General features: G+C 37.4%; 1 protein-coding gene across 1 annotated transcript; it reads right to left on the bottom strand.

The window, feature by feature from the left end:
- Positions 1-19,243: 19,243 nt before the first annotated feature.
- On the bottom strand, positions 19,244-26,603 carry LOC109090342. Its single transcript, XM_042749682.1, has 4 exons — positions 26,186-26,603; positions 20,686-21,015; positions 19,870-20,199; positions 19,244-19,446 (listed from the first exon to the last, which is right to left on the bottom strand). Exons 1-4 carry the CDS (start codon positions 26,307-26,309, stop codon positions 19,277-19,279), a joined length of 954 nt encoding a protein of 317 aa, XP_042605616.1. The 5' UTR covers positions 26,310-26,603; the 3' UTR covers positions 19,244-19,276.

Here is a 26,603-nt window from a genome sequence, read left to right as displayed (position 1 = left end):
TATCAATGGTGAATAGAAATAATTTGTCCTGTCTTTTATATATTCTTGTTTTATAGTTTGAGGTGTTGGATTATATAAACACTCAACACACTTGTGTACATTTATCCATATTTCAGTTTATTGTCTCATATTTTGCAGCTCGTCTGCCTGTTCCTACCATTACCAGAGACTGTTCTTCATCATCATCTTCACCACAGCAGAATTGTTCATTGGTGTGTTCAGTGGTGAATGTGGGTCATGTGACTCTCTCCTGGTACAAAGGAAACAGTTTATTGTCCAGCATCAGTGTGTCTGATCTCAGCATCAGTCTCTCTCTACCTCTGGAGGTGGAATATCAGGATAAAAACAGCTACAGCTGTGTGCTCAACAATCCCATCAGAAACCAGACTCAACATCTGGACATCAGTCAACTCTGTCACACATGTGCAGGTATGGAAGTAGTGATATTAACGTTTATTTGCTGAGCTGATCTCTGTCTATTGTTTTAGATCAGACTCAGTTACTTACATTAATGTCTCTCTTTTACTCTCCTTCATATCCTCCAGTCTCATATTTTTCGATAGTGCTGATCTTTGTTGCTGCTGCTGAATCTCTGTTGATTTGTAGATTTGTAGCTGCAGGGTCCAATGAGTTCTTAACATTGTTGGAGAGAGTTACGTTTAAAAGCAATCCATTATGATATTGTGTTACCCTTTAAAAAGAAACTAAATGTGTTAATTACTTTTTATGGAAAGTAAGACATTATGTTACTTTTGTGTTACATTTTGTCACCTGGGCTGGGCTTGCTTATTTGTTTTTAATCAGAAAAAAAATAATAATAATAATTATATTTTTTGATACTTGGGGTGGTTTGGGATTAATTGTTTGATTTTAATAAGTCAGACTGAAGGAAGTGTGTCTTCCTCTGCACATACTCCCAATTTCTCTCAACACGGGATCAGGAGAGCTGTGAAAACAAAGCTACTTGCATTTCCTTATTCCTTTTTTTTTTTTTTTTTTTTTTTTTTTTTTTTACTAAATTTAAAAGTAATTTGATACTTTTGTTACTTGAAGAGATTTATATGATTATGTTCAATATGATTATGTAACTGGGCATGCTTATCAGTCCATTTTTATAAATTATGCTGCCATCTTCCTCCATTATTTGACATTATATATATATTCTTCAGACAGAAACTATCTGCTTGTCAGGAAAAAAAATCGAAATGGAATATGTGTTGCTTCTTAATTACAGTGGTCTACCTTTGTAATTACCTTAATCAGTGTAAAATCTGTTTATTATCCAGATGTGTTTAGTGAGTCAGTGTCAGTGATGGAGGGAGATTCTGTCACTCTAAACACTAATCTTACTGAAATACATGACGACGATGACATACTGTGGAAATTTGGAGCTGAAAGCACTCTCTTAGCTAAAATCAGTCGAGAGAAACAAATCTTCTCCACATATGATGATGTTCTTGATGGGAGATTCAGAGACAGGCTGAAGCTGGACAATCAAACTGGATCTCTGACCATCACAAACATCACAACTAAACATGCTGGAGACTATAAACTGGAGATAACTGGTGCAAAATGGTCATCAAAAACATTCAGTGTTTCTGTCTATGGTGAGCAAAAATCATCTGTTCTGCCTGTTACATATTCTTGATTTTATAGTTTGAGGTGACATCATGTAAACACTCACTCAACACACCGTACTGAAAATAAAATTACTGTGTAAATATTTCTATATTTCAGTTTATTCCAGTGATGTGATATTCTAGTGATTTGGGTAAATCTAAACGGCAGTCTTTGTGTCAGTAATGTATTATTTGCTCCAGAGCAAAGTCTCGTAACATGATATTTTATACAAATTTAATGCTGTATATCAGAGTGCTGCCTTTGTACTTTTGACTGAATTGCCTAGCAACTTTTATGATAGCTGTTGTTGCTTATTAAATATTATTATTCGATAAAAAAATATGTAATATAAATAATAGTAGTATTTAAAAATAGTATATAGTATTCAGAAACGGTGTGTTTGTGGTCATGATGGTGATTTTATTTTGCCTTTAGATGGCAACAAGAGACTGTCTTTATGAGTGAGTCAGGAGTAAAGACATTTATATTGAAAAAGACTGAAAGAGGGTTGTAACCAATGACATTTTTTAACTTTCAACAATGTTGTGAGATACTTGAACTAACCTCTCCAGTTTTAAAAGAACACAATGGATTAATACCTCTTAGTTTCAAAATACTTAAGAGTATAAATAATTTGTAAATTCCCAGGTTGATACACCTTTATTTCCCAAACTTTGCATATTATTCCCTTATACCTACACGGAGGTACTGTATAGATAGGTATACTATAATTACAAAAAAGCTACGTTGTAAATTGCGGGCTGATGTTTGATAGTGTTGTTGTAAATCAGACAAACAGATTCACTTACATTAATAGTTCATTTTGCTCATTACAGATCAGGGCCTACCTTTACTCTGCATAGTGTTGGTCTCTGCTGCTGGATCTCTGATGATTGTTTTAGTCGTGATGTGCTGCATCTGCATGAAATGTAGAAAAACAGGTCAGGAGAACAAGCTGCATGGATATTCATAAGACACGATTTTTGGTATAACTCTCATTTTAACATGTCTGTATTATTGTTAATGCAGCTCAGACCAAAAAAGAAGACAGAACTGATTCAGCATTGTGTAAACCAAAAAAAGAGAAAACGGTAAGATCATTCATGACTGTGTTACAAGAAGATGTGTTGCAGTCAATCTGATTGAAGTTTGCTGACTGTAGTTTGCAGCATCAGATGCTCATTGAACAGACATGGGTGGTCTATCAGCCCAACCATCTTTAGTGGGGAGCAGATCAAAAGGACAGTTTTTTTTCTTTCTTTTTTTGTTTTTTTTTTTTTTTTTAGATTTATACATTAAGTGTTTGCCCCTCAGTGTAAGTTTTTTATGTCCATGTTGCAGTTTCCCCATTATAATCAGTCAAACTGTATAGTTGCATTATTATGCATCTTTAGTTTACGAACAGCCCATTTAAATTATTTGACGTTCTGCTGTCTGACAGAAAGATTATTTATTTACACATATCATGAATTAGGTGTTATGAATTGTATCATACATCTAAAACTTTTGACCTCTCTATACTAATTTAAATCATGGTTTGTTTAAAATAAGCTACGTATAGAGTTCTACAGTACAAATTAATTGGTCTGTTATTCTGAAATATTCCATAGAAAGTTTTATACTACTAGATATGTAATATGATAGAGAAATTAGGATTAAGCCATGTTACCTGCGCTCATCTTGAGCTGCAGCTGCTCTGTGTTTCATGATTATGAGGTAAAATGCAGCTTCAGCGAACATTGGTTGATTTGTAGTTTGCTGCAACAAGTGTCTTTGCTGTTGCTTTTGTGAGAAAAACAACCATTTTCAGCCATTTAGCTGATTTGAGAAAACTTCAGATTTTGTAATGAATGGGGTGTTTGATGTCATTTTCTCTCACTGTTTCATGTTAACATATGTTGCATTAAAAATTAAAAAGCACGCTAATGTACAAGATCAGCTTTTGGTGTAAAACTGATGGGAAAATACATGTTCTACTGAGGATTTTAAAAGTAGTAGGCCTACTTATCTACTGAAGACAATTATTTTATAGAACTGTTACACTAACACAAATCCTGATTGATTATTATTTTGTGTTTTCTTGCAGAAACCAAAAACTGAGGCTGTGTATGGAAATATCACCAAAAAACACTGATCAAATACTGGAATTTTTGTTAGAACTTATACAGGACAACCTTTTCATTCACATTAATTTTCCTCCGGGATGTCACTATTTGTCTGTGCCATATCTTTTAATGTTACTGTGATGTCTAAAATGTTATTTTAATTAAATTAGTGATTTACCAATAGCATATCACCAAGAAACTCAACTAACATGTTCTTATTAAGTCTATCATCACATGGAAATTTTGCTAACGTTCATTATTAAATCTTAATCACACCCATGCACTCCTTAGCTTGTTATTTACAATGTTGTTTTATTATTATTTTTTTTTTAAATATAATAGAATCTTGAGAGCACTGTATAAGTATCACACACGTTTGTTCTTTTGTTGGCAAATGTAGCACATCATTCCCCACCAAGTGGCCAAGCAGAAAATCACATCTCTAATATAGCGCCAATTTTACCAATAGAGTGTGCTATAAATACATACTGAATGCACAAATAAAATAAAATAAATAAATAAATAAAAATAAACTCCTGAAAAGTGCAGGTGACAGCCATATTTATGGCAAGCCGTTCAGGAAATAATACATGTGTGTGAATGTGGATTGGTTCACTGGTTGAATATATGGTTTAATGAAAAACGCATTTGTTTATAATACATTGGTATAGTCAGACATATATTGGTTTAGATACATCGTTCTGATCACATGCACATGGGTTTGCTCCTGTATACATTGGTTTGTTAAAGTAAACATTGGGCTCCTCAAATATGCAATGGTTTCCTCAACTATATATTGGTCGAGATAAATCGGTTTCCTCAAGTATACATTGGTAGGTACATATATTGTTTTCTTCAAGTATATTATGGTTTAGATACATTGGTTGGCCTATACATTGGTTTGTTCAACAGTATATTGGTTTAGATTAGGGCTGGGCAAGTTAACGCGTTATTATCGCGTTAACGCATTCATTGATTAAAATAACCGATAATTATTTTATCTCGCGTTAACACAGCTTTTTTATTATTATGAAAGCCCGTTGCTCACTGACTCTGAATAGACATGCAGACAAATTATGGGTCACAGGAGGGAATGCTCCTGATCAAATTATGCTTAGCAGTTTTGCTAAGCATCAACATTCACAAACCACTGTCCACTGTTATTTTTAACAGAAAAAAATGCAACAAGCTCGTAATCACGACTTCATGGGAGGAAGTTTCCGATAGCACGTGAAGACAACAGAGAAGCGCTTGCTCATCACAGTGGAGTGCATTGTTTTGTTAACTTTGTAATTTATTATTTTGAGTCGTATGGGATGCGGTAACACATGGCCCTCTCACAATATATTGGTGTACACATCTATCGCTTTTGCCGCTCAGAAATATTCATGCAATCATGCAGCACGTATCAGAAGATCTGCACTCCAGCGCGGTATATTGGTTTCTTCAACCACCCTGGACCACAAAACCAATCTTAAGTGTCAAATTTTCAAAATTGAGATTTATACATCATCTGAAAGCTGATGAAATAATCTTTCCATTGATGTACGGTTTATTAGGATCGGACAATATTTGGCCGAGATACAACTATTTGAAAATCTGGAATCTGAGGGTGCAAAAAAAATCAGAATACTGAGAAAATCGCCTTTGAACTTGTCCAACTGAATTCTTAGCAATGCATATTACGAATCAAAAAATTATATATTTATATTTTATTTTTTGTAAAAATATTTTCATGGAACATGATCTTAATATCCTAATGATTTTTGGCATAAAAGAAAAATCGATAATTTTGACCCATACAATGTTTTTTTTGGCTATTGCTAAAAATATACCCCAGTAACTTAAGACTGGTATTGTGGTCCAGGGTCACATATATTGTTTTCTTCAAGTATTGGTTAAGTTATATCAGTTTCCTTAACTACGTATTGGTTAGTATATATCGGTTTATTCAAGTATATATTGGTTTAGATACATCGGTTTCCTCAACTATGTATTGGTTTTTATATTATGGTTTATTCAAGTATACATTGGTCTGTATATATTGGTTTCTTCAAGAATATATTGGTTTATATATATATTGTTTTCTTCTAGTATATAATAGTTTAGATATATCGGTTTTGGAGCAGGCAGGCTAGGAAGCCATGGTGGAACAGGCAGACCAGGAGGCCATGGGAGAGCAGGCAGACTAGGAGACCATGGCAGAGCAGACAGCCTAGGAGGCTATGGTGGAGCAGACAGACTAGGAGGCCATGGTGGAGCAGACAGTTCAGGAGGCCATGGAAGAACAGGGAGCTCGGTGAGCCATTGCGGAGCAGAAAGTTCAGGAGGCCATGGCAGAATGGCCTCCGTGGCCTTGGCCTCAGCCTTGGCACTCGGCCTGACCTCTATGGCCGATGCCCTAAAAGCCCCCCCGGAGCTTGGTAAAAAAGGAAAAAACTTGGGGAAAATCTCAAATGTTAAGGCCTAACTTGGGAACCGAGGCCTTCCTTGGGCCGGACTTGGGGACTGGACCCCTCCTTGGGTTGGAAGTGGGAACTGTAGCCCTCCCAGGGCTGAACGTGGGAACTGAGAGGGCTCCTGGTCCCAAGTTAAGCCCGGAGGCTCACAAATGCCCATGCACCCACCCTCTCATGCCTCCTCCACCGCTGCCATCTGGCAGCCCCTCTGCTCGCCCTCAGCCCACCATCAGCACAGTGCAAGCTCTGCGGGACTGTCATCCTCCAGCATTGCCATGGCTGGAGTTTCCCTTGACTCCGCCTCCAGCCTCTAAGGCCCAGACTCCACCCTGGCCCGTGGACCCATCGTCTCCACCATGGCTCTTAGCTCCCTTCTCCCCACCCTGGCCCTGTAGTCCACTAGCTTCACTGGGCTCCCTCGTCCCTCCTGCTCCAAGCCCCTCCTGTCTCCTCCCTGCCTCCTCCCTCCTTCATTATCTACCTGGACTCTATCTGCCAGCCCCCTCCCATGTTCCTGTCCTCGTTCCATCTAATAAGTTTGATTATGATCCCATGCACCTTTGTTTCCCCTGTTGCTGAATTCAAACCAAATATTAACATTACTGCCCAAAATACTTCTGAATAGCATGCCTACTTCATAAATATTTTGAAAAGTATGGATATATATGGTTCAAATCACTCAAACCATATATGTAAATTTAACAGTTAAACAACTTTTTATTTTCACAAACTTTGAAAATAAAAAGGTTTTAAACTAAGCAAGCCACTGTTACTTCAGGACTAAGGTTGAAGAGCTCTGACATACAACAAAGAAATGTTTTGTATTTTGGGTCTGTACAGTTGCTTTTGAATAGCTCAAACTGACCCACGAACAGTAAGATCGTATAAAATTTCTGTATGCACATTTCACGACAAATCAGCGTGTTGAAACTTTGCATGCATATTCATGACCCCAAATAAGAAAAAGTCACAAACTGATATTTCTGTCAACTCATAAATAAGAAAAAGTGGTTAATTGATATTTTTATTAATTTTATTTTTTTTGTTTTTTACTGTGTATGTGAACTGTTGTGGTATTATAGTGTGATATTATTATAAAAGTTTTTTGGGTGTATTTTTTTATATCACTGGTATTTATAAATAAACTGCCAAAATATGCAGATGCTTTAATTATAATCAAAATCAAAAAGTCTGATCAGAAATGTTTTTATTAAAAATCTACTTCTTCTCGTGTCTATGTGTTGTTAATTTATTACTGTGTACAACTAAATCAGTCTATGAAATGACCCCACAATTTCACATGAGTAACAAAGAAATCAATATAGGAAATACAATTTGCATGAATCAATATTTAAAGGAGTGTATATTATATTAATTGGTCCAGCAAATTATATGCACTTTACACACTCTTTTAGTTTTATATAGTACTCCTTGTTTAAACTAATGAAATAATATATTGACATGTAGAAAACAATTGTGACATAATCCCATGCACTCATCAGCAAACCAATGTGTCCTTACCAATACATATTTGAACCAACAACATGTATTTCAACAAAACAATGTATAGATGAACAAACTTGAACAAACTGATGTATCTATACCAATATAATTGAAGTAAACAATATGTTCAAACCAATATATACTTGAGCCAACCAATGTATTTGACAAAAATAATACATACACACTTTGTACACACTCTTACTGTATATATAATTATATAAACCAATATATACTATCCAATACATAGTGGAGGAAAACGATGTATCTAAACCAATATGGGCTTGAATAAACCAATATATACTAACCAATACAAAACTGCAAAACGAGCAAGACTCATCAACATTAGAATATTTCAAAATAGACAAATTAACGGGGTACATTTTATGAATGATTTTATAATGAATCTCCTTAAAACCGCAAAACGAGCAAGACTCATCAACATTAGAATATTTCGAAATAGAATTTTTATATTTGATATAAAGGAACCCCAATAGAATTTCCCTCTTGGAGTAATCTTTATCTTTGTTTGAAATATTTTGCGGATATGTCTGTTATTACATTTCCGATCTAAAATACAGATACTACCCAAACATAAAGCGGGATAAACACTGTTGCCTTTATTGAATTTAAGGTGACTTTTAATTAACTGGGTTAAGCCTACTGGGTTGGCACTCATCAAAGTTTTATATTCCTTTGGTGGGACTGGAAAGTTATGGAGATTCATAAATTGTTGGTAAATTAAAATATTACCAAAATCATCAAACACAGATAGAATACAGTTCAGGTTGTTATTAAACCATCTAGGGAAAAAAAGAGACTTATTTCTAACAGTTATATCAGTATTGTTCCAAAGCAGAACTTTGTGGGGGGAGAAACCATGGACAAAACACAATTTCCATGAAAGAAGACATTTCTGATGGAAGTTAGATAAGGAAATAGGTAGCTTGCCAGGCAAGAAATTACATTTTAGTAAGAAAGACAGGCCACCAAAATGATAAAATATCTTATTTGGAATAAAAAAACACAGTGACATTTGATTTGTAAGGCATCTTTTCAGCCAGTTTACTTTAAAGGTGTTTACAGTATCTGTCCAAAAAATCAAGGCCACCTTTGCTTCTGGAGTTAGCAAACACATCTCTTTTTTGAGCTTGTACTGTTTATTTTTCCAAATAAAATCCAAAAATATTTTATTAATTCCCTTTATATAAGAAAGATAAGATCAGCTGCACTTGAACTTTCTTTTTAAACTGTCCCTCAAACCTCGAACATTCAAAGTTACAAAAGACAAAGATTTAAACTTGTACTCCATTAAGAAGAACTACCAAAAAATGTAAACAAAAACAACAACAAAAAATTGTCTTTCTTAATGTTTTTGGTAAGTGTGTTTGTAAAGTGTTAAAATATATTAGCTTCGAGGTGAAAAACAATTAAAGAAAAAAGTCACGATTAATATTAAGGAGAACATTAATTAAGGAAAATCAAAAATAGTAACTTCCATGTTACACACAACTTATGAGTTTTTATGCAGATAGTGTTGTTAACCGTTTACACGTTTTAGAATATTGCTTGAGAAATGTAGCCATTGCAGTCAGTAACTTAGCTAAGGTTACATCAGAATAGAAGACTTGCTTCCCATCAATCAAAACAAAAGAGCTCCGGAAGCTTGCTCTCTTGCACTCCTTCCATGGCTTCTTCACGAGATGCCACAGCTTGTCCCACGCTGCTTTATAGTCGGGAGACAGAGGCTCCAAAAGACGCAGTTTGTTGTCAGTTAGAAACTTGCAGCCTTTGGCAGCACCCCAAATCACGTCACAGATGTGACGCAGTGAGAAGAGGTTTATGATCTATCTGGCCTTACCAACTGCTCATTACGGTCCCAGACGGTGAGAAACATCAACACTGTCCTGTAGCCCGTCTCCAATTCCAGTAGCGATCTTCTCTAGTATATTAACTCTTTGAGCGGTATGGTCCCACAAGGGATTCTTATTTCCGTGCCCCTGGGAGTATGGTCCCACATATGGGAGTTATTCGGTGGCGTCACAAAACTGTCAAATTCAAACTGTGGTTTCGTGCGTTGGCTGGCGCTGAGCCGTGTTGTTAACCGTTTACGCGTTTTAGAATATTGCATGAGAAAGCCAGAAACAGTGGTTTATTTTAGGTTTCATACATTTAAATACACATAAATACTAGTAAAACAATACATTTAGAGTTTGTAAAATACACGTCTATGGACAACATTTAATAATCAATTCAAATATAATTTGCTGATGTGTTTTATTCATATCAGATACACATAGTGTAACTATAAAGTTCACTCTATTTTTCACCCAGTTCACCGGCCACTTATTACTTGTATTTCGGGAGACATTGATGAATTCACGTGCTGTAAACCCGACTGACAGGACTCTCTGAACTGCAGCGTGAACAAACATGATGCTGCCTATCTCACATTACAGAACACAATCAAGATCATTTAGAAAGGTTTTTATATGACAAAACACACTCATTTACACATATTTGTGAATCAGAATATCAGATTGTTTGACATGGTATGCAAGTTTGTGAATATGTGATCCACGTTAAAACGTTAAATTTTAACACATGAAAACATTTATGTGAAAAATGGGAAAAATATATGGGCACAAGTGATCACAGGTGAAAAAATATATGGACACATGTAATCACATGTGGAAAGAAAATATGGACGCATGTGATCAAGTGCAAAATATATGGACACATGTGATCACATGTGGAAAACATGTGGACGCATGATCACATATGGAAAACGTGAAATTCATGTGGTTTTTCTGTTAGGGGAACTGGAGCTTCCTGCCAAGGTCAGCTCTCATGCTGTTGTCCTGGGTCAAGAGGCCCTGTCTCCGTGGTACTCTCGAAGTGGCTCTTGTGGCTCACCTCCCCCTTCTTGAACAAACTGGATACATAAATAACAGTGAATTGTATTTCTATTTTACTTCAATTTAGAAATGTAAATTTTTATTTTATTATTTGTATTTTTTGTGAAGGAAAAATAAAACAGTTCCCGCACACTGTCAATAAGTGTAAATACCTGTTGAAGTTCATGCGACCGAAATGTTGTTATTAAACAATTTTTAAACATACATTTTACATTTATTGACAGTGTGTGGGAGTTGTTGTTTTTTTTTTTTTTTTTCATTAGTTTTGATCTTTATGGTCTTTTCTCCTACGTGCCTATCAATTGCAGCTAGGATGTGTGGGAACTGATTGCTCAAGTTTTATAAATTATGGTTATTAATGTGTTAGGTCATTTATACAGGTTAACAGGGTCATTTTCAGGTTATGGTGTTTGTTTGTGTGTGTTTGGTCTTTTTTTATTGATATGTTTAATCTGATAAGCCAATCATCTCTGAGTTTAAGAGAAAACGCCAATGAAAATTGGCTAGTGGATTTTACATACTTGAACCACTCCCCGTGCCTTCGGGTATAAATAGGCGACAGGTGCATCCACCCTTCAGATTTTAGCTTTGGAGCTGAGTGGTTGTATGAAAAGCTGTTATACTCCATAAAGCCATTCGTCTGCTGTGTGTTGGGAAGCTGTTCTGGTTGGCGGTACGGCGCGAACAGCGGTGTCCCTTTCAGCGATTCCCCTGGGCGCTTCAACTAAAAGAGCAGATTTCCTAAAAGAGCAAATCACAGACGATTCACGCCTTTTTAAAGACGCCGTTTCATCCGTGTCCTTCTGGATGCGGTCGTTTCCTCTTCTCTGACAATAGCCACGAGCGTTGTTTTCTGTGTCTGGGCATTCAGCACGCTGAACACACGTTCGTGGATGGTTCATGCCCGCACTGCGTGTGTGACCATGGCAATGCTGCGATCGCGTCTCTTCTTTCTTAAGGGAAAGGACCAGACCCCTCTGTCACTTCCCGTCCCGGTTTCTCTGCCACGAGCAGAGGACCGCCAGCTAGTGCTCTGGGAGATTTGAGGGTGACAGTGATCTCTGGCCAGTTCCATGGGGAGTTTTGCTGTGATGACTCAGAACGCGATGCTTTCTGGGCCATCCGACACAACTCCCCATTGCTGCACCACTGCGGGTATGTCGACTGTCCCTTTGGTGCCACTTGTATGGAGTGTTCCTCCGGGAGTTTTACTGCCCAACCTGTCACACTGGCTCATTCGGACGGTCTGACTCGGTTACGCGATTCAGTTCGCCCAGCGACCTCCCAAGTTCAATGGCATTCTTGAGACTTCGGTGGCAGTCCGGGATGCCTCTGTCTTGTGCAAGGAGATTGCTGTCCTGCTGGCGAAGGATGCAATCAAGCCGGTCCCTTCAGCCGAGATGAGGAGCAGGTTTTACAACCTTTACTTCATCATACCCAAGAAAAGCGGTGGCCTTCGACCTATCCTGGATCTGCAAGTCTTGAATCAGGCCCTGCATAAGCTCCCGTTCTAGATGTTGACACAGAAACGTATTATCAAATGCGTCCAAACCCAGGATTGGTTTGCAGAAATCGACCTGAAGGACGCGTTCTTTCATGTCTCGATCCTCCCTCACCACAGACCGTTTCTGCAGTTTGCATTCGAGGGTCGGGCATGGCAGTACAAAGTCCTCCCCCTCGGGCTCTTCCTGTCCCCCATGTCTTCACGAAGGTCGCGGTTGGTGCCCTTGCCCCACTCTGGGAAGTGGGCATCAGGATCCTCAACTATCTTGTTGACTGGCTCATCATGGCCCGATCCCGAGAGGAGTTGTGCGTTTCAGGTCACAAGAGCAATTGTTTTCTCAGTCAGTTGGGGCTTCAGGTCAACCGAGAGAAGAGCAAGCTCTCCCTTGCGCAGAGAATCTCTTATCTCGGTATGGAGTGAGACTCGGTGAGTATGATGGCACGTCTCGCCAGCGAGCGTGCCCAGTCAGTGCTGAACTGCCTGAGTTCCTTCAGAGGCAGGACAGTGGTACCACTGAAACACCTTCAGAGGCTCCTGGGGCATATGGCATCCGCAGCTGCAGTTTTGCTCGGATTGCTTCATATGAGGCCACTTCAGCACTGGTTGCACTCCCGAGTCCCGAGATGGGCATGGTCGCGGTACACATCGTGTCACCATTACACCGATGTGTCGCCGCCTATTCAGCCCCTGGTCAGACCTTGCCTTTCTACGGGCCAGCGTGCCCTTAGAACAAGTGTCCCGGCATGTTGTTGTCACGACAGATGCCTCCAACATGGGCTGGGGCGCGACGTGCAATGGGCAAGCAGCTTCAGATTCCTGGACAGGACCTCGACTGCTTTGGCACATCAGCTGTCTGGAGTTGCTGGCAGTGCATCTAGCTTTACGGCGGTTTCGGCCGCTGTTGCTAGACAAGCACGTGTTGGTCCGCATGGACAACACTGCGGCTGTTTCGTACATCAACTGACAGGGCGGTCTACGATCACGTTGCATGTCTCAACTCACCCGCCATCTCCTACTCTGGAGTCAGATGTGGCTCAAGTCACTGCGCGCTGTCCACATCCCGGGGGGGCTCAATCGTGTAGCCAACGTGCTCTAACGACAGCTCAGGGCACCAGGCCCAGTACTGGTGTTAGCATGCCCGGAGTCCCAGTCAGCCCCTGTACTGGGCTAGGTGTCCATATGGCTTGATTCCCTACGGGTAATCCCATATGTGTATTCTTCCATGGTAAGGTTTCCCTCTTGGTAAACCCGTGTCTTCCCTTGACAGACCCACTCTGTCAGTTTCTTCTGGCAGCTGTTCCATCCCTACTCTAAGTGGAGCCATGGTATCAAGGTCCTGCCCAAACCTCAGCAGACTCATATAATCAAGACGTCACCCAACTTTTATAGTGTAAAATAACTACTAAACAACTAATTCAAAACCTATTTGAAAAATTAACACTTAAAAACATATATCAAGGTGATAAGAAAATGACAGAAAACATCTCTGAAATGTAATTAGTGAAGAAGTGTAATTAAAGTTTTTGTTTTCCCATTTCAGGACATCTGACACACCAGACACACCAGATTTCAGTCAATAGCCTTGTCAAAATACAACATGTTCGCTAACATTAACTTAATGCATTCACTGCAATTAGTAGACTGTGGTACAATGGCATTCTCCTGCTGGAAGCGCAGTACAGCGTGGGATCTTCAGTAGGGTGTTTGCAGTGCCCAAATGAGAAAAGCAGCTAGCTAAAATGTCCATCACTTCTCACAAAGAGCCCTTAATAACAGAAAAGAGGCAGATGTGTAGTCAGGACAAAAATAATATTGAACATGTATTAAAACACAAAGCTATGAAACCAAAAACAAACAAACAAGCCAAAAAGCCTAAGCATCTGTGTCAGAATTCTGAAAACATAATCGAGGCCTGCTGGTTAAATAAGGTCTATATACTATAGGTCTGAATGTTTGATTATTTGTTTGATTATTATTTTGAGATTAAGAGTTTAATTATTAAATTGTAAAAGTGAGGTATTTTGGTTTTTTTATTTTTATTCAAGTACAATATACCACAAAATACTGAATTTGGGATGACATGCTGTCTTTCTGTGCTTGCGCTTCAGGTTTGTGTCATTGTTCATTGAGATCTTTTCTGTGGCTTGTTGCGCTTAATAACTCTTTAACATTGAGCACATCCCATACTTTATTTATTAAACAAGTGTTTTTTGTTCAATTGGTGTTATTTTGTTGTTTAATTATGATTTTTTCTGTGTATTTTTGCTCTTAATACATACAGCAGCTTACTTTATTTACTACAAAAACAGTGATTTTGTTTTTATTTACTACAAAAACAGTGATTTTTTTTTTTTAGAGTAGCATTCAAATTCTCATTTGTGCATATGGTCTGTGAAAAGTTTTTGATTCTTGACCTTTTTAACCTTTAAATGTTTACCTCAGGTCTTTAGGGACCCGGTACATCATTCACTACCCTCCCACTCATTCATTTTTTTTAATTTTTTTTTTTAATTTAGACATCCACCTTCTTCGTACTCCTCAATCTATTAATTGTGAACAAAACAACAAGAAAAAAAAAACTGTAAAAGAATGTCTGTTTTCTAATTAACTTTTTGTTTAAAAAAGACAAAAGTGTAATGGATAGTGCAATAGTGTAAGCATATTTTTTTCTCTGCAACAATAATTAAATATCTGATGACTCAAGTGACTGTAATTCACCTTTATTCTTTAAGGTGGAAATGTTTGATACATGATAACATGATGATTTACATAAAATGAGAAATTCATCATCAAAACATGAAATTGCTTAAATAGCTTTACTACAGAGCATTACTGTGTGCAATCAACTTTAAGTGTCACTGTCATTTGAAGGTTGATGTGGTGAATAAGATGATGACAATCACAATATTGACTTTGAAGACATTGAAAACAACAGTTTTGAGAATATGGCTGAGATAGCGAATATGGCCTAGATGCTGAATGTAATAAGGAAATGAACTCTTACAATGACAGGGGTGCTAAAATCATCTGCTCAAACTGAACACCTCCAAGATTCATGAAATGTGTTTTATTTTATCCTTTTGGTCTCAGCCTAATTAATGTGTTCCCTTTTAGCAGTACTAGTCTTAGCATTATTAAGTTCTGCCCCTTCAGCTGCTTCCATCTGCAGGGTCTCAGCCTCATCAGTGGGCGTTATTAAGTTCTGCCCCTTCAGCTGCTCCCATCTGCAGGGTCTCAGCCTTGGGGTTTCACTCCATCGGAATCATTCTGTGTGTTGTTAGTTCCATCAGTGGGTTTCACTCCATCAGGATCATTCTGTGTGTTGTTAGTTCCATCAGCAGTGGGTTTCACTCCATCTGAATCATTCTCTGTGTTGTTAGTTCCATCAGCATTGGGTTTCACTCCTTTAGAATCATTCTGTGTGTTGTTAGTTCCATCAGTGGGTTTCACTCCATCAGGATTATTCATTGTGTTGTTAGTTCCATCAGTGGGTTTCACTCCATCAGAATCATTCTGTGTGTTGTTAGTTCCATCAGCAGTGGGTTTCACTCCATCAGGATCATTCAGTGTGTTGTTCGTTCCATCAGTGGGTTTCACTCCATCTGGATTATTCAGTGTGTTGTTCGTTCCATCAGTGGGTTTCACTCCATCTGGATTATTCAGTGTGTTGTTAGTTCCATCAGTGGGTTTCAATCCATCAGGATCATTCTGTGTGTTATTAATTCCATCAGTGGGTTTCACTCCATCAGGATTATTCAGTGTGTTGTTAGTTCCATCAGCAGTGGGTTTCACTCCATCAGAATCATTCATTGTTTTGTTAGTTCCATAAGCAGTGGGTTTCACTCCATCAGAATCATTCTGCGTGTTGTTAGTTCCATCAACAGTGGGTTTCACTCCATCAGAATCATTCTGTGTGTTGTTAGTTCCATCAGCGGTGGGTTTCACTCCATCGGAGTGATTCTGTGTGTTGTTAGTTCCATCAGCGGTGGGTTTCACTCCATCGGAATCATTCTGTGTGTTGTTAGTTTCATCAGCAGTGGGTTTCACTCCATCGGAATCAATCTGTGTGTTGTTAGTTCCATCAGCAGTGGGTTTCACTCCATCGGAATCATTCTGTGTGTTGTTAGTTCCATCAGTGGGTTTCACTTCATCGGAATCATTCTGTGTGTTGTTAGTTCCATCAGTGGGTTTCACTCCATCAGGATTATTCAGTGTGTTGTTAGTTCCATCAGCAGTGGGTTTCACTCCATCGGAATCATTCTGTGTGTTGTTAGTTCCATCAGTGGGTTTCACTCCATCAGAATCATTCTGTGTGTTGTTAGTTCCATCAACTGTGGGTTTCACTTCATCGGAATCATTCTGTGTGTTGTTAGTTCCATCAGTGGGTTTCACTCCATCTGAATCATTCTGTGTGTTGTTAGTTCCATCAGTGGGTTTCACTCCATCGGAATCATTCTGTGTGTTGTTAGTTCCATCAGTGGGATTCACTCCATCTGAATCATTCTGTGTGTTGTTAGTTCCATCAGTGGGTTTCACTCCATCGGAATCATTCTGTGTGTTGTTAGTTCCATCAGCAGTGGGTTTTACTCCATCAGAATCATTCTGTGTGTTGTTAGTTCCATCAGTGGGTTTCACTCCATCGGAATCATTCTGTGTGTTGTTAGTTCCATCAGTGGGTTTCACTCCATCGGAATCATTCTGTGTGTTGTTAGTTCCATCAGTGGGTTTCACTCCATCGGAATCATTCAGTGTGTTTTTAGTTCCATCAGTGGGTTTCACTCCATCGGAATCATTCAGTGTGTTGTTAGTTACATCAGTGGGTTTCACTCCATCAGGATTATTCAGTGTGTTGTTAGTTCCATCAGTGGTGGGTTTCACTCCATCGGAATCATTCTGTGTGTTGTTAGTTCCATAGGTGTGTTTCAATCCATCAGGATCATTCTGTGTGTTGTTAGTTCCATCAGTGGGTTTCACTCCATCGGAATCATTCTGTGTGTTGTTAGTTCCATCAGCAGTGGGTTTCACTCCATCAGAATCATTCTGTGTGTTGTTAGTTCCATCAGTGGGTTTTCACTCCATCAGAATCATTCTGTGTGTTGGTAGTTCCATCAGTGGGTTTCACTCCATCAGGATCATTCTGTGTGTTGTTAGTTCCATCAGTGGGTTTCACTCCATCTGAATCATTCTGTGTGTTGTTAGTTCCATCAGCAGTGGGTTTCACTCCATCAGAATCATTCTGTGTGTTGTTAGTTCCATCAGTGGGTTTCACTCCATCGGAATCATTCAGTGTGTTTTTAGTTCCATCAGTGGGTTTCAATCCATCAGGATCATTCAGTGTGTTGTTAGTTCCATCAGTGGGATTCACTCCATCTGAATCATTCTGTGTGTTGTTAGTTCCATCAGTGGGTTTCACTCCATCAGGATTATTCAGTGTGTTGTTAGTTCCATCAGTGGGTTTCACTGCATCAGGATTATTCAGTGTGTTGTTAGTTCCATCAGTGGGTTTCACTCCATCAGAATCATTCTGTGTGTTGTTAGTTCCATCAGTGGGTTTCACTCCATCGGAATCATTCTGTGTGTTGTTAGTTCCATCAGTGGGTTTCACTCCATCAGGATCATTCTGTGTGTTGTTAGTTCCATCAGAGGGTTTTCAATCCATCAGAATCATTCTGTGTGTTGTTAGTTCCATCAGTGGGTTTCAATCCATCAGAATCATTCTGTGTGTTGTTAGTTCCATCAGAGGGTTTCACTCCATCGGAATCATTCAGTGTGTTGTTAGTTACATCAGTGGGTTTCAATCCATCAGGAATCATTCAGTGTGTTTTTAGTTCCATCAGCAGGGGTTTCACTCCATCAGAATCATTCTGTGTGTTGTTAGTTCCATCAGTGGGTTTCAATCCATCAGGATCATTCAGTGTGTTGTTAGTTCCATCAGTGGGTTTCACTCCATCTGAATCATTCTGTGTGTTGTTAGTTCCATCAGTGGGTTTCACTCCATCAGGATCATTCAGTGTGTTGTTCATTCCATCAGTGGGTTTCACTCCATCAGGATTATTCAGTGTGTTGTTAGTTCCATCAGCAGTGGGGTTCACTCCATCAGAGTCATGTAGTGTGTTGTTAGTTTCATCAGTGGGTTTCACTCCATCAGGACCTTTCTGTGTGTTTTTAGTTTCATCAGTGAATTTCACTCCATCAGGAACCTTTCTGTGTGTTTGCCCTTCATGAGTGATTTTTATTTCTTTTGGACCCTTCAGTGTGTTGTTTATTTCTTTTGTTGATTTCTTTTTTGTCAGTGAATTTCACTCCATCACCATTTGTGAAGCCTCAGCCTCAATAAGGGATGATTCTTCTTCACCAATCTCCTGAAAGCAAGAACATTTGTGAAGCCTATTCAGTTACACTATTTTTTTCCCTCTACAATAAGCAACATATCTCTAAACTCATAGAATATTTATTACATCTTAGTCTACTTATTATAGGATTGAGACATTTCAAATGATACTGTGAATATCATGAATATGTATGTAGAACATTATATTTTGCGATTGACCATTCTGAGTTAAGTAAGTGAAGGGAAGGCCAGGTGAGGGAAAGGACTGGGGAAGTGGAACAAATATATAGGTGAGAAAGAGGCTTTCCCACATCTTCTCTCAGTGAGATGTGAAAACAGATGTCCGTACCTCAGGAGAAAGTATTTGAGGTTCTTCCAGCCTTAAAAATTAGAATAATTTCTTTAGTTTCTTTAAAGCAGCTTTCCAGAGTATTCATGTTTTTACTCTCGGACATCTGATCTCAAATGTCTGAACAAAATAAATGAACTGGAAAAGATTTCTACATCAAAGAAGGTGGAGCCCAGAAGCCACACCTAACTGCCAAAGACCAATTCAAAGCAAGTTGTTTCAAATTCCCAAACTCCAACAAAACTAACTTTGTTTAAGTCTAATTTTGTTCAAAATGACATCATACCAATTTGTTATTCAATTTTGCTTGAACTTTATCGGAGCCCTAACAGTTCTCAAAGAAGTCAATATGTTGTAAATTCATAGTGTAGGTATTTACAGACAGATTTTGTGCACATAGTATCTTACCTCATCATTGTCCTGTGTCCTTTTTTCTGCTTGAACAATAACAAAAATTGACTTTGGTCAATCAGAATAAAAATGCATACTTTTATGTATTTTTTTTTTTTTGTCCGATCATCTGTATGCAGTACTTGCCATTTTGTTTTCCTTGTACAGATCGCCTGTGGTGACTGTAAATCACACCAGCAGCTGCAATCAGCAGAACAGCAGCAACAACAGCAGCAACAACAGCAGCAGCAACAGCTGAATCTGTAACAGCTAAAGACAGACAGTCATTTTTACAAGAGATGGACTGATAAACAACTATATCAAAACCTTTGACTGATATTTAGTAAAAAGTTGTATGACATTGATTTATTTGATAAAGGTGTCTTCTGTTGGGTTTGTAAAAACAGCCACTAAAACAGCAAGAAAAACAAGAAACAGCAGTGTTTATTTAATAAAACAGTTTTAAGTGTGTGGTTAGTTGTTAGTTTCTTCAGTGGATTTCTCTACAGCAGGACACTCCTGTGTGTTGTTAGTTTCAACAGTTTTGATATATATTGAATTATATATATTGAATCAAAGTTAACTTCTTCAGACAGGCCACAATGAAAACATTTACTGGGTCGATTTAAATGTAATCAGTTTTCTAAAATTGGTTGAAGTGAAAAAACACTTGATGACTAAAATTATACCCACCAGTGACAGTAACACTGAATGTCTTTATGATGCTAAATCTGCTGCTGTTGATCTGTAGAATATAAAGTCCAGAGTCTGTGTTTATGATGTTCATGATGGTCAGAGATCCAGTCTGATGATCCAGCTTCAGTCTGTCTCTGAATCTCTCTTTACACTGATCATCTGTACAGATTTTACTCTGATCTTTAGTGATTTTAGTGATGAGAATGTCATTAAAATACCACATTTTTAAATCATTAGTTTTTTTTACTCCATCTGAATGCAAAGTAAGAGATTCTCCCTCCTTCACTGTTTTTCTCTTCATTTCATGGCCTCCAGCAGCAGGAACATCTGAAACACAAACCAATGCAGGAGGAATTTTTGGGGGAAACATTCTTTAAGATTAAAGAACTGTGGATATGAAGGTAATAAAAAAAATACCTCTTGACTTTCTGTCTGAAAAGCAAAATTTATTCTTATTTTGTGCTATTAAACTCATTTTAAACAACATAATGTGCACTTTGGGCTCCTGGTGGGAGAAAAAAAAATGACTATAAATAAGAGATGGATTTAAATAGATGATTAGTAAAAAGTAACTGATAAAATTAATAACCACTGGGGGAAAATGTGAATCAAACTGAACTTAATTTATGTCCAAGCCTACACATTCCACTTTAACAGTAAATTTGTTTTTGATTAAATCATCTATATACTCTATGTAAATTAACATACAGGTAAGAACAAAAATCACTGCTAAATTTCACAACAAAATAATCACTAATAACACATGAATGATGTGATTTACATGTACGAGAGTTCCTTTCAAACCTGACTCACCATCTACAATAACACTGAAGATCTTTTCAATGTCGAAGTTGCTGTTGCTTATCAGAAGTTTATAGAGTCCAGAGTCTGTGTTTCTGATGTTCATGATGGACAGAGATCCAGTCTGATGATCCAGCTTCAGTCTGTCTCTGAATCTCTCATCACCATCTTTACACTGAACATCTGTACAGATCTTACTGAGATCTCCAGTGATTTGAGCGATGCGAGTGTCACTGAAATACCATCTAATTTTCTCTTGTTGGTTTGTTTTAACATCAGTGTGTAGAGTAACTGAATCTCCCTCCATCACTGACACTCTGTCTATATCAACACCAGACACACCTGAAGAAAAAACAAATGACAGTTTTTAATTAGAGTAAAAATATGCAGTTGTGTTCTGATGAATAACCTTAGATGGCATCAGGGTAAACAAATAATGAGAATCTTTATCAACTATACTGTACTACTGTATATTAAAAAAAAAAAAAAAACATTTCAAACAAAATAGTGTAATTGTAAATTGTAAAACCCAATGAGAGAATAATGGTGTGAATAAACCATAAGACTACACACACATAAAAGTCAGCACATCACACCAGCTTTGGATAAATCTGGAAAGAAGTGAAACTTTTCAACACATCAAGAAGACTGATGAAAACAACCCAGGTCTGAGAGGAAAACATTAATAATATACTTTCTAGTGAAACAGAATTTGAACTGTTATATAGATTAATAAAATTAGAAATGTAAACATAAAGGAAATAAATGAAGGTTTATGTTTGTTACAGTTGAGATAGCTCTAAAGCTAGCTCTTGAAATGAGATGTGTACGAAATAAATACACACAAGAGCATTTTAAACCTGACAAATGTCATAAAATAATACATCTGAACAATGTCTTGACATGTGGTGACTGTGGAGGAATTATAACTGAAGGAATAATTGAATTTTCTGTTATAATCAGAGCAAAACGTGCCTCACCTTTTAAAAAATCTCTGTCTGCAGCAGGCGATTCGCCCCAAGTAGTACAGACAAAAATGTACATAAATGTACAGACAAGGATTAGGGTCAAGCAATAAAAAAATAAATAAATAAATAAAACCATCTTGAGATTAAAGTTAAATTTCAAGAAAAAAGTAGAGATAAAATGTTGAGATTAAACTCATTAAATTTCGAGAATAAAGGAGATAAAATGTTGGTATTAAACTCGTTGTATTATGTTGCGATTAAACTCATAAAATGTTGAGAATAAACTCATTAAATTACGAAAAAAAATGTGTTAAATTGTGTAAGAGAATAAAACTCAAGATAAAATGTTGAGAATAATCTCATTAAATTACAAGAAAAAAAAAAAAACATTTTTAACTTTGAGAAAAAAAAAAGTTGAGAATTAACACAGTCGTATCATGTTCATTTTGTCTCGTTGGACAAGTGTTATTCAGTGCCTGCCGTGGGGTTGGCTGGAGTAATGCACTGAGTAGTAGTGCATTATACAAACGACTGGGTTTGAGTCCATCTTTTGGCTAACTCGCTTTTCTTCCTGTTCTCATCACAAATCACATCACAACAGAAAAGTGGAAATTAATTGCTTAACGAGTGTTTCGTAATAATTTATTAATTAGGTAGGTTTAGTGTTACTACAGTAAATCCATTGTAAACATACCAAAGTCCCTTGTCTACGCTGCTTTCCACAAAGGCTCTTGGACGCGCAGGCATGAGGCTGGCTCGATGGTCTGCGTGCCTCTTGTGTTTTAATGAAACACAAGCCTGGCCAAGACAATGTGACAGCAGATTGTTTGTTCAGACTTCCCCTTCCCTCTGCTGATTACAGCCAAGAGCAAGAGCTTGAGATGGTGGCAGTACTGTCTCCTGAGTTTGCAGCTGTTACTGTAAAGCAGCTTAAGGCAACGTGTGATGCCTGTCCTCCAATAGAGTGTTCAAAGACTGTTTACAGACCGCTAGCATTGAAGGTAAAGAGTGGAGAGCTTTTGTGACAGAGTTTCTACATACATACAGAGCAACTCCACATGCTGTGACAAAACTGTCACCTGCTGAGCTTTTGGATGGCTGACAAATTAAGACAAATCTGCATGTGAGTGGTCTTCCATGCATGGCCCCTCCAAAAGATCAACAGAATCTGAAACAAATCATCAAACAGTCACAAAACAAAATGAAAGAGTACACGGATCGGCGACCCAGTGCACAACCTCGAAACATTCAAGTTGGGACATTTGTGCGTATTAGGAAGCCTGGTATTATCAAGAAAGGACATTCCAAGTTTACTAAACCTTTTAAGGTTGTGTCTCAGAAAGGCTCAGCAACTTATCTCCTTTCAGATGGAAAAGTTTGGAATGCTATGCACCTTGCTCCGGCTGCATCCTGTGTCACCAGATATGATACAGCTTCTCTAGCAGAAGACTCCTTCAAGCCTCTCGAAGTATCTCAGACACCTCAAATGTCAGTTTCTCCTTTTTGTGCCTTGTAGTCCTTGTAGAGTGCATCAGGCCCCAATGTGGACCACGGACTTTGTTACATAAAGGGAAGTCCTTGATAACTTAACTAATAAGGTATATAGAAGAGTACTTGTTCATTTACCAACAGAAGCCAGTAAAACAACTGAGTTACAAAACTAGGTATTTTGTTATTATTCAGAACTGTTATTTTTCTAATGTTCTGTTCTTTGTTATTTTGGTTATTATCTAAGTTTTCTTTTTCAACAAAAAAGGGAATATGTGGTATAGTGAGATGCATGCATGAACAATAGGTATCGCTAATATGCCAGTGGGCACACATATGTCATGAAGAATTGAAAGTAAACTGTTAATAAAGAGAGTTGAAAGCATGCAGCGCCAGTGGGCACACATATGTCATGAAGAATTGAAAGTAAACTGTTAATAAAGAGAGTTGAAAGCATGTGTGTCTGCAGAACAATAATAACAGTCCAGGATCCCTCAGTCTTTCAGTCCAGATGAAGTGGCAAGACCTTCAACAAAGCACCCTGTTTTTTTTTTTTTTTTTTTTTTTTTTTTTTGGAGAGTTTGGAAAGAGCACAATAGATTCCAAAAGCATTTTCATTTCAAGTTTGAGTCTTTAAAAAAAAAAAAAGAGAGTTGAAAGCATGCAGCGGTCAGCATTTACAAAATTTACATAATGAATATATTAAGCTAACAGGAAGGTTTATGAAATAAATAAATAAATAAATATCACTTTCTTTTTCACAATCATGAAAACCAAAAATTACATTTCTATACGTAAGTTTATTCATGTAGGATTCACATAACATTTGATAAAATCAAGAAAATCATCGAAATGTCATTGTGTGAGCAACTCCAAAATACATGCAAAGAGGTTTCAGGCTTCTCTAAACAAAACAAAAAACAGTTGGAATATCATTATTTATGCTCTTATCTGCATAAAATCTATGAATCAACCCTTTCATGCATGAATTGTTAAATCACAAAGTAAAATATATTTTTTATATGTTTTTTTTTTCTTTCGTTTAAACAAGTGAAAAATCATGCCAATAACGTTTTTGTCAATATATTTTATTTTGAGGGAGTTACACATCTGTCCACTGTAGTGGACAACATGCATCAAATGTATGAAAAGTGAATCAGTAGAATTTAATTTGTGGTCTTAAAAAAAAAACAAAAAAAAACATAATTTTAAAACATTTATTACAAGCAAATGGTATGAATATATTCGCGGGAGAGCTTGTGGGTGATTCCCTTAGAATGAGAAATAGTTTTAAAGCATTTATTGCAATGTGTTGGCCCGCCAAGCTTTGGGCTCTGCTCTCACTGAGAATATTTATTTATGTAGCATATTTTATTTTCTATGAACTAGAAACAATGTTTAATTCATAAAGTTTTATTTTTAAATGTAAGTCAATATAACAATTGGCTGAAGCCACAGCCAATGTTGAATGTTTTTTGTTTGGTGGACTAGGTACCATTTTGGATTGGCTGAAGCCTTTTAGAGTTCACGTTCACCCCATTTCTCCGGTCTGCTGTTATACCTACTTGGCGAGGGCCGGTGTTGTCATGCTCATGGTCATGCCACTGGGTTGAAATATGAATGATGTCCCTAGACTGCCTGCACTCAAAGCAGACCCACTATTTTTATTTATTATTTCTCGCAGCCCATATTATTATTTTCACTAGACCATATCAATGACAAATTCTCAACTGATAACTAATCATTCTTTTTGAGCAAATCATTGTTTTATTTGTGAATAAGTTGTTTGAGGAAGGCTTTAAGATCTGAGGGAAGATATCTTTCATTGTAAGTTAATACTCTTAAATATATATATAGAGAGAGAGAGAGAGAGAGAAAGACTTTTGAGAGAGAGAGAGAGAGAGAAATACTCATAGAATATCATATTGAAGGACAAATCCAAGCACCAGAAGCAGCCCACACTCTCTGACTTTTCTTTAATTGAAAAATAAAAAATTTCATTCATTCAAATGCCATATGGTTGTAATGATATTTTAGTTCAAAACTTTAAGTCCCATTTTTTTTAATGCTTTATCAACTGTCATAGAACATCAGTTGTTAGATTTCAATTGTCACCTCCTAAACGATAAACTTGTGATTTGTGAAGTCACAATTCTATATTGGTACAATTTACTCAAGCCAATTATATAATTTTTTTTTGTATGACATTAAAATTATTTTTTAGATAATTGCCTAATTGGCTTATTGCACACAAATAGGTTAAGCAAAACAATTGTGATTAATCTTTTTCCATGCATGCAGACAGCCATTATTATGGTATACAAATATTGGAGCCCCCCTGATTCTGTCCCTTGTTTTCTTAAAGAAAAAAAACACTTATTTTCTACAAGAATACAAGAGTAAACACTATTTTCATAAATAATAAAAGATAAAGAATCACAATTGTCTCTTATTTTCCATTTCTGAAGTTAATTGGCAACCCTAATTATGACATGTTTTGACTCCCCTGACAGCAGCACCTTGCAAAAAAAAAAATAAATCAAAAAAAAAAAAAATAAAATAATTGAAAAAAAAAAAAAACACCAACCGGCAGTTGTTAAAAAAAAAAAAAAATAGATAAAATAAATGCATAACAGAAAGCGCAAAATTTGGCAATGGAAAGAAACAAGGGGGGAGTGGGTGGGTTGGTCCAGGTCGGCATGAAACTCCAGGGCGGAAACCGACTCCCACTGCTGGGGCATTGTCCAACATTAAACCCTAACATAAAAACTTTCACCGCGCTGAAGCAATATACATCGCCGCGTCTATATGACGCACTGTAATTGGGCTTACAGAATACAGACAGTTATTACAGAAGACTAACCAATGGGCTGCTATCTCTGCATGATGGGCTGATCACTGACATTGTAGCCCGTTATGCCAGATTCAAAAACAGCCTGACGCAATCCTTCTATTGTGCCCCATGCAGCATGTTTTGTAGAGAAAACACCATTTTAAACCGCAAATTTCTGTTAGCGATCAGAACACTGGAAGATAGATATAAGCCTTGGTCTTACCATGGTCGAGCAAATGCCAGAACAATAAGAGGGAAATAAAGAGAAGCTTCGTTTTCACAAGGTTCTCTAAAAAATAAACGCAGTTTAGTGCTATCTTGTTCCTCTTCAGTAAACCCGAAGCCATTGTTTGTTCTTCTTATTATTATTGTTTTAGGACGGTGGGCATCCAGTATGCTGGAGCATTACAAACAACTGAGTCACGAATGAAAAGTGAAAATGGAATAGCGCTCCTCTGCAGCGCTATGACGCAGAGACTTAAATCACCTTCTGCTCCCTTTTTTATTTCTTAAATGAATAAATATATAGTACCATTGGCGCTTTATTATTTTGGTTATATATTAATTATCAGAAACTCATATATTTGCTACATAACATATCACACTAAAACAGTGTAGTGAAAAGCACATCAAATAACTGG

Source organism: Cyprinus carpio, chromosome B22 (genome assembly GCF_018340385.1).
Source record: "Cyprinus carpio isolate SPL01 chromosome B22, ASM1834038v1, whole genome shotgun sequence".
NCBI classification, from domain to species: domain Eukaryota; kingdom Metazoa; phylum Chordata; class Actinopteri; order Cypriniformes; family Cyprinidae; genus Cyprinus; species Cyprinus carpio.
This window is presented reverse-complemented; position numbering and strand designations above follow the sequence as displayed.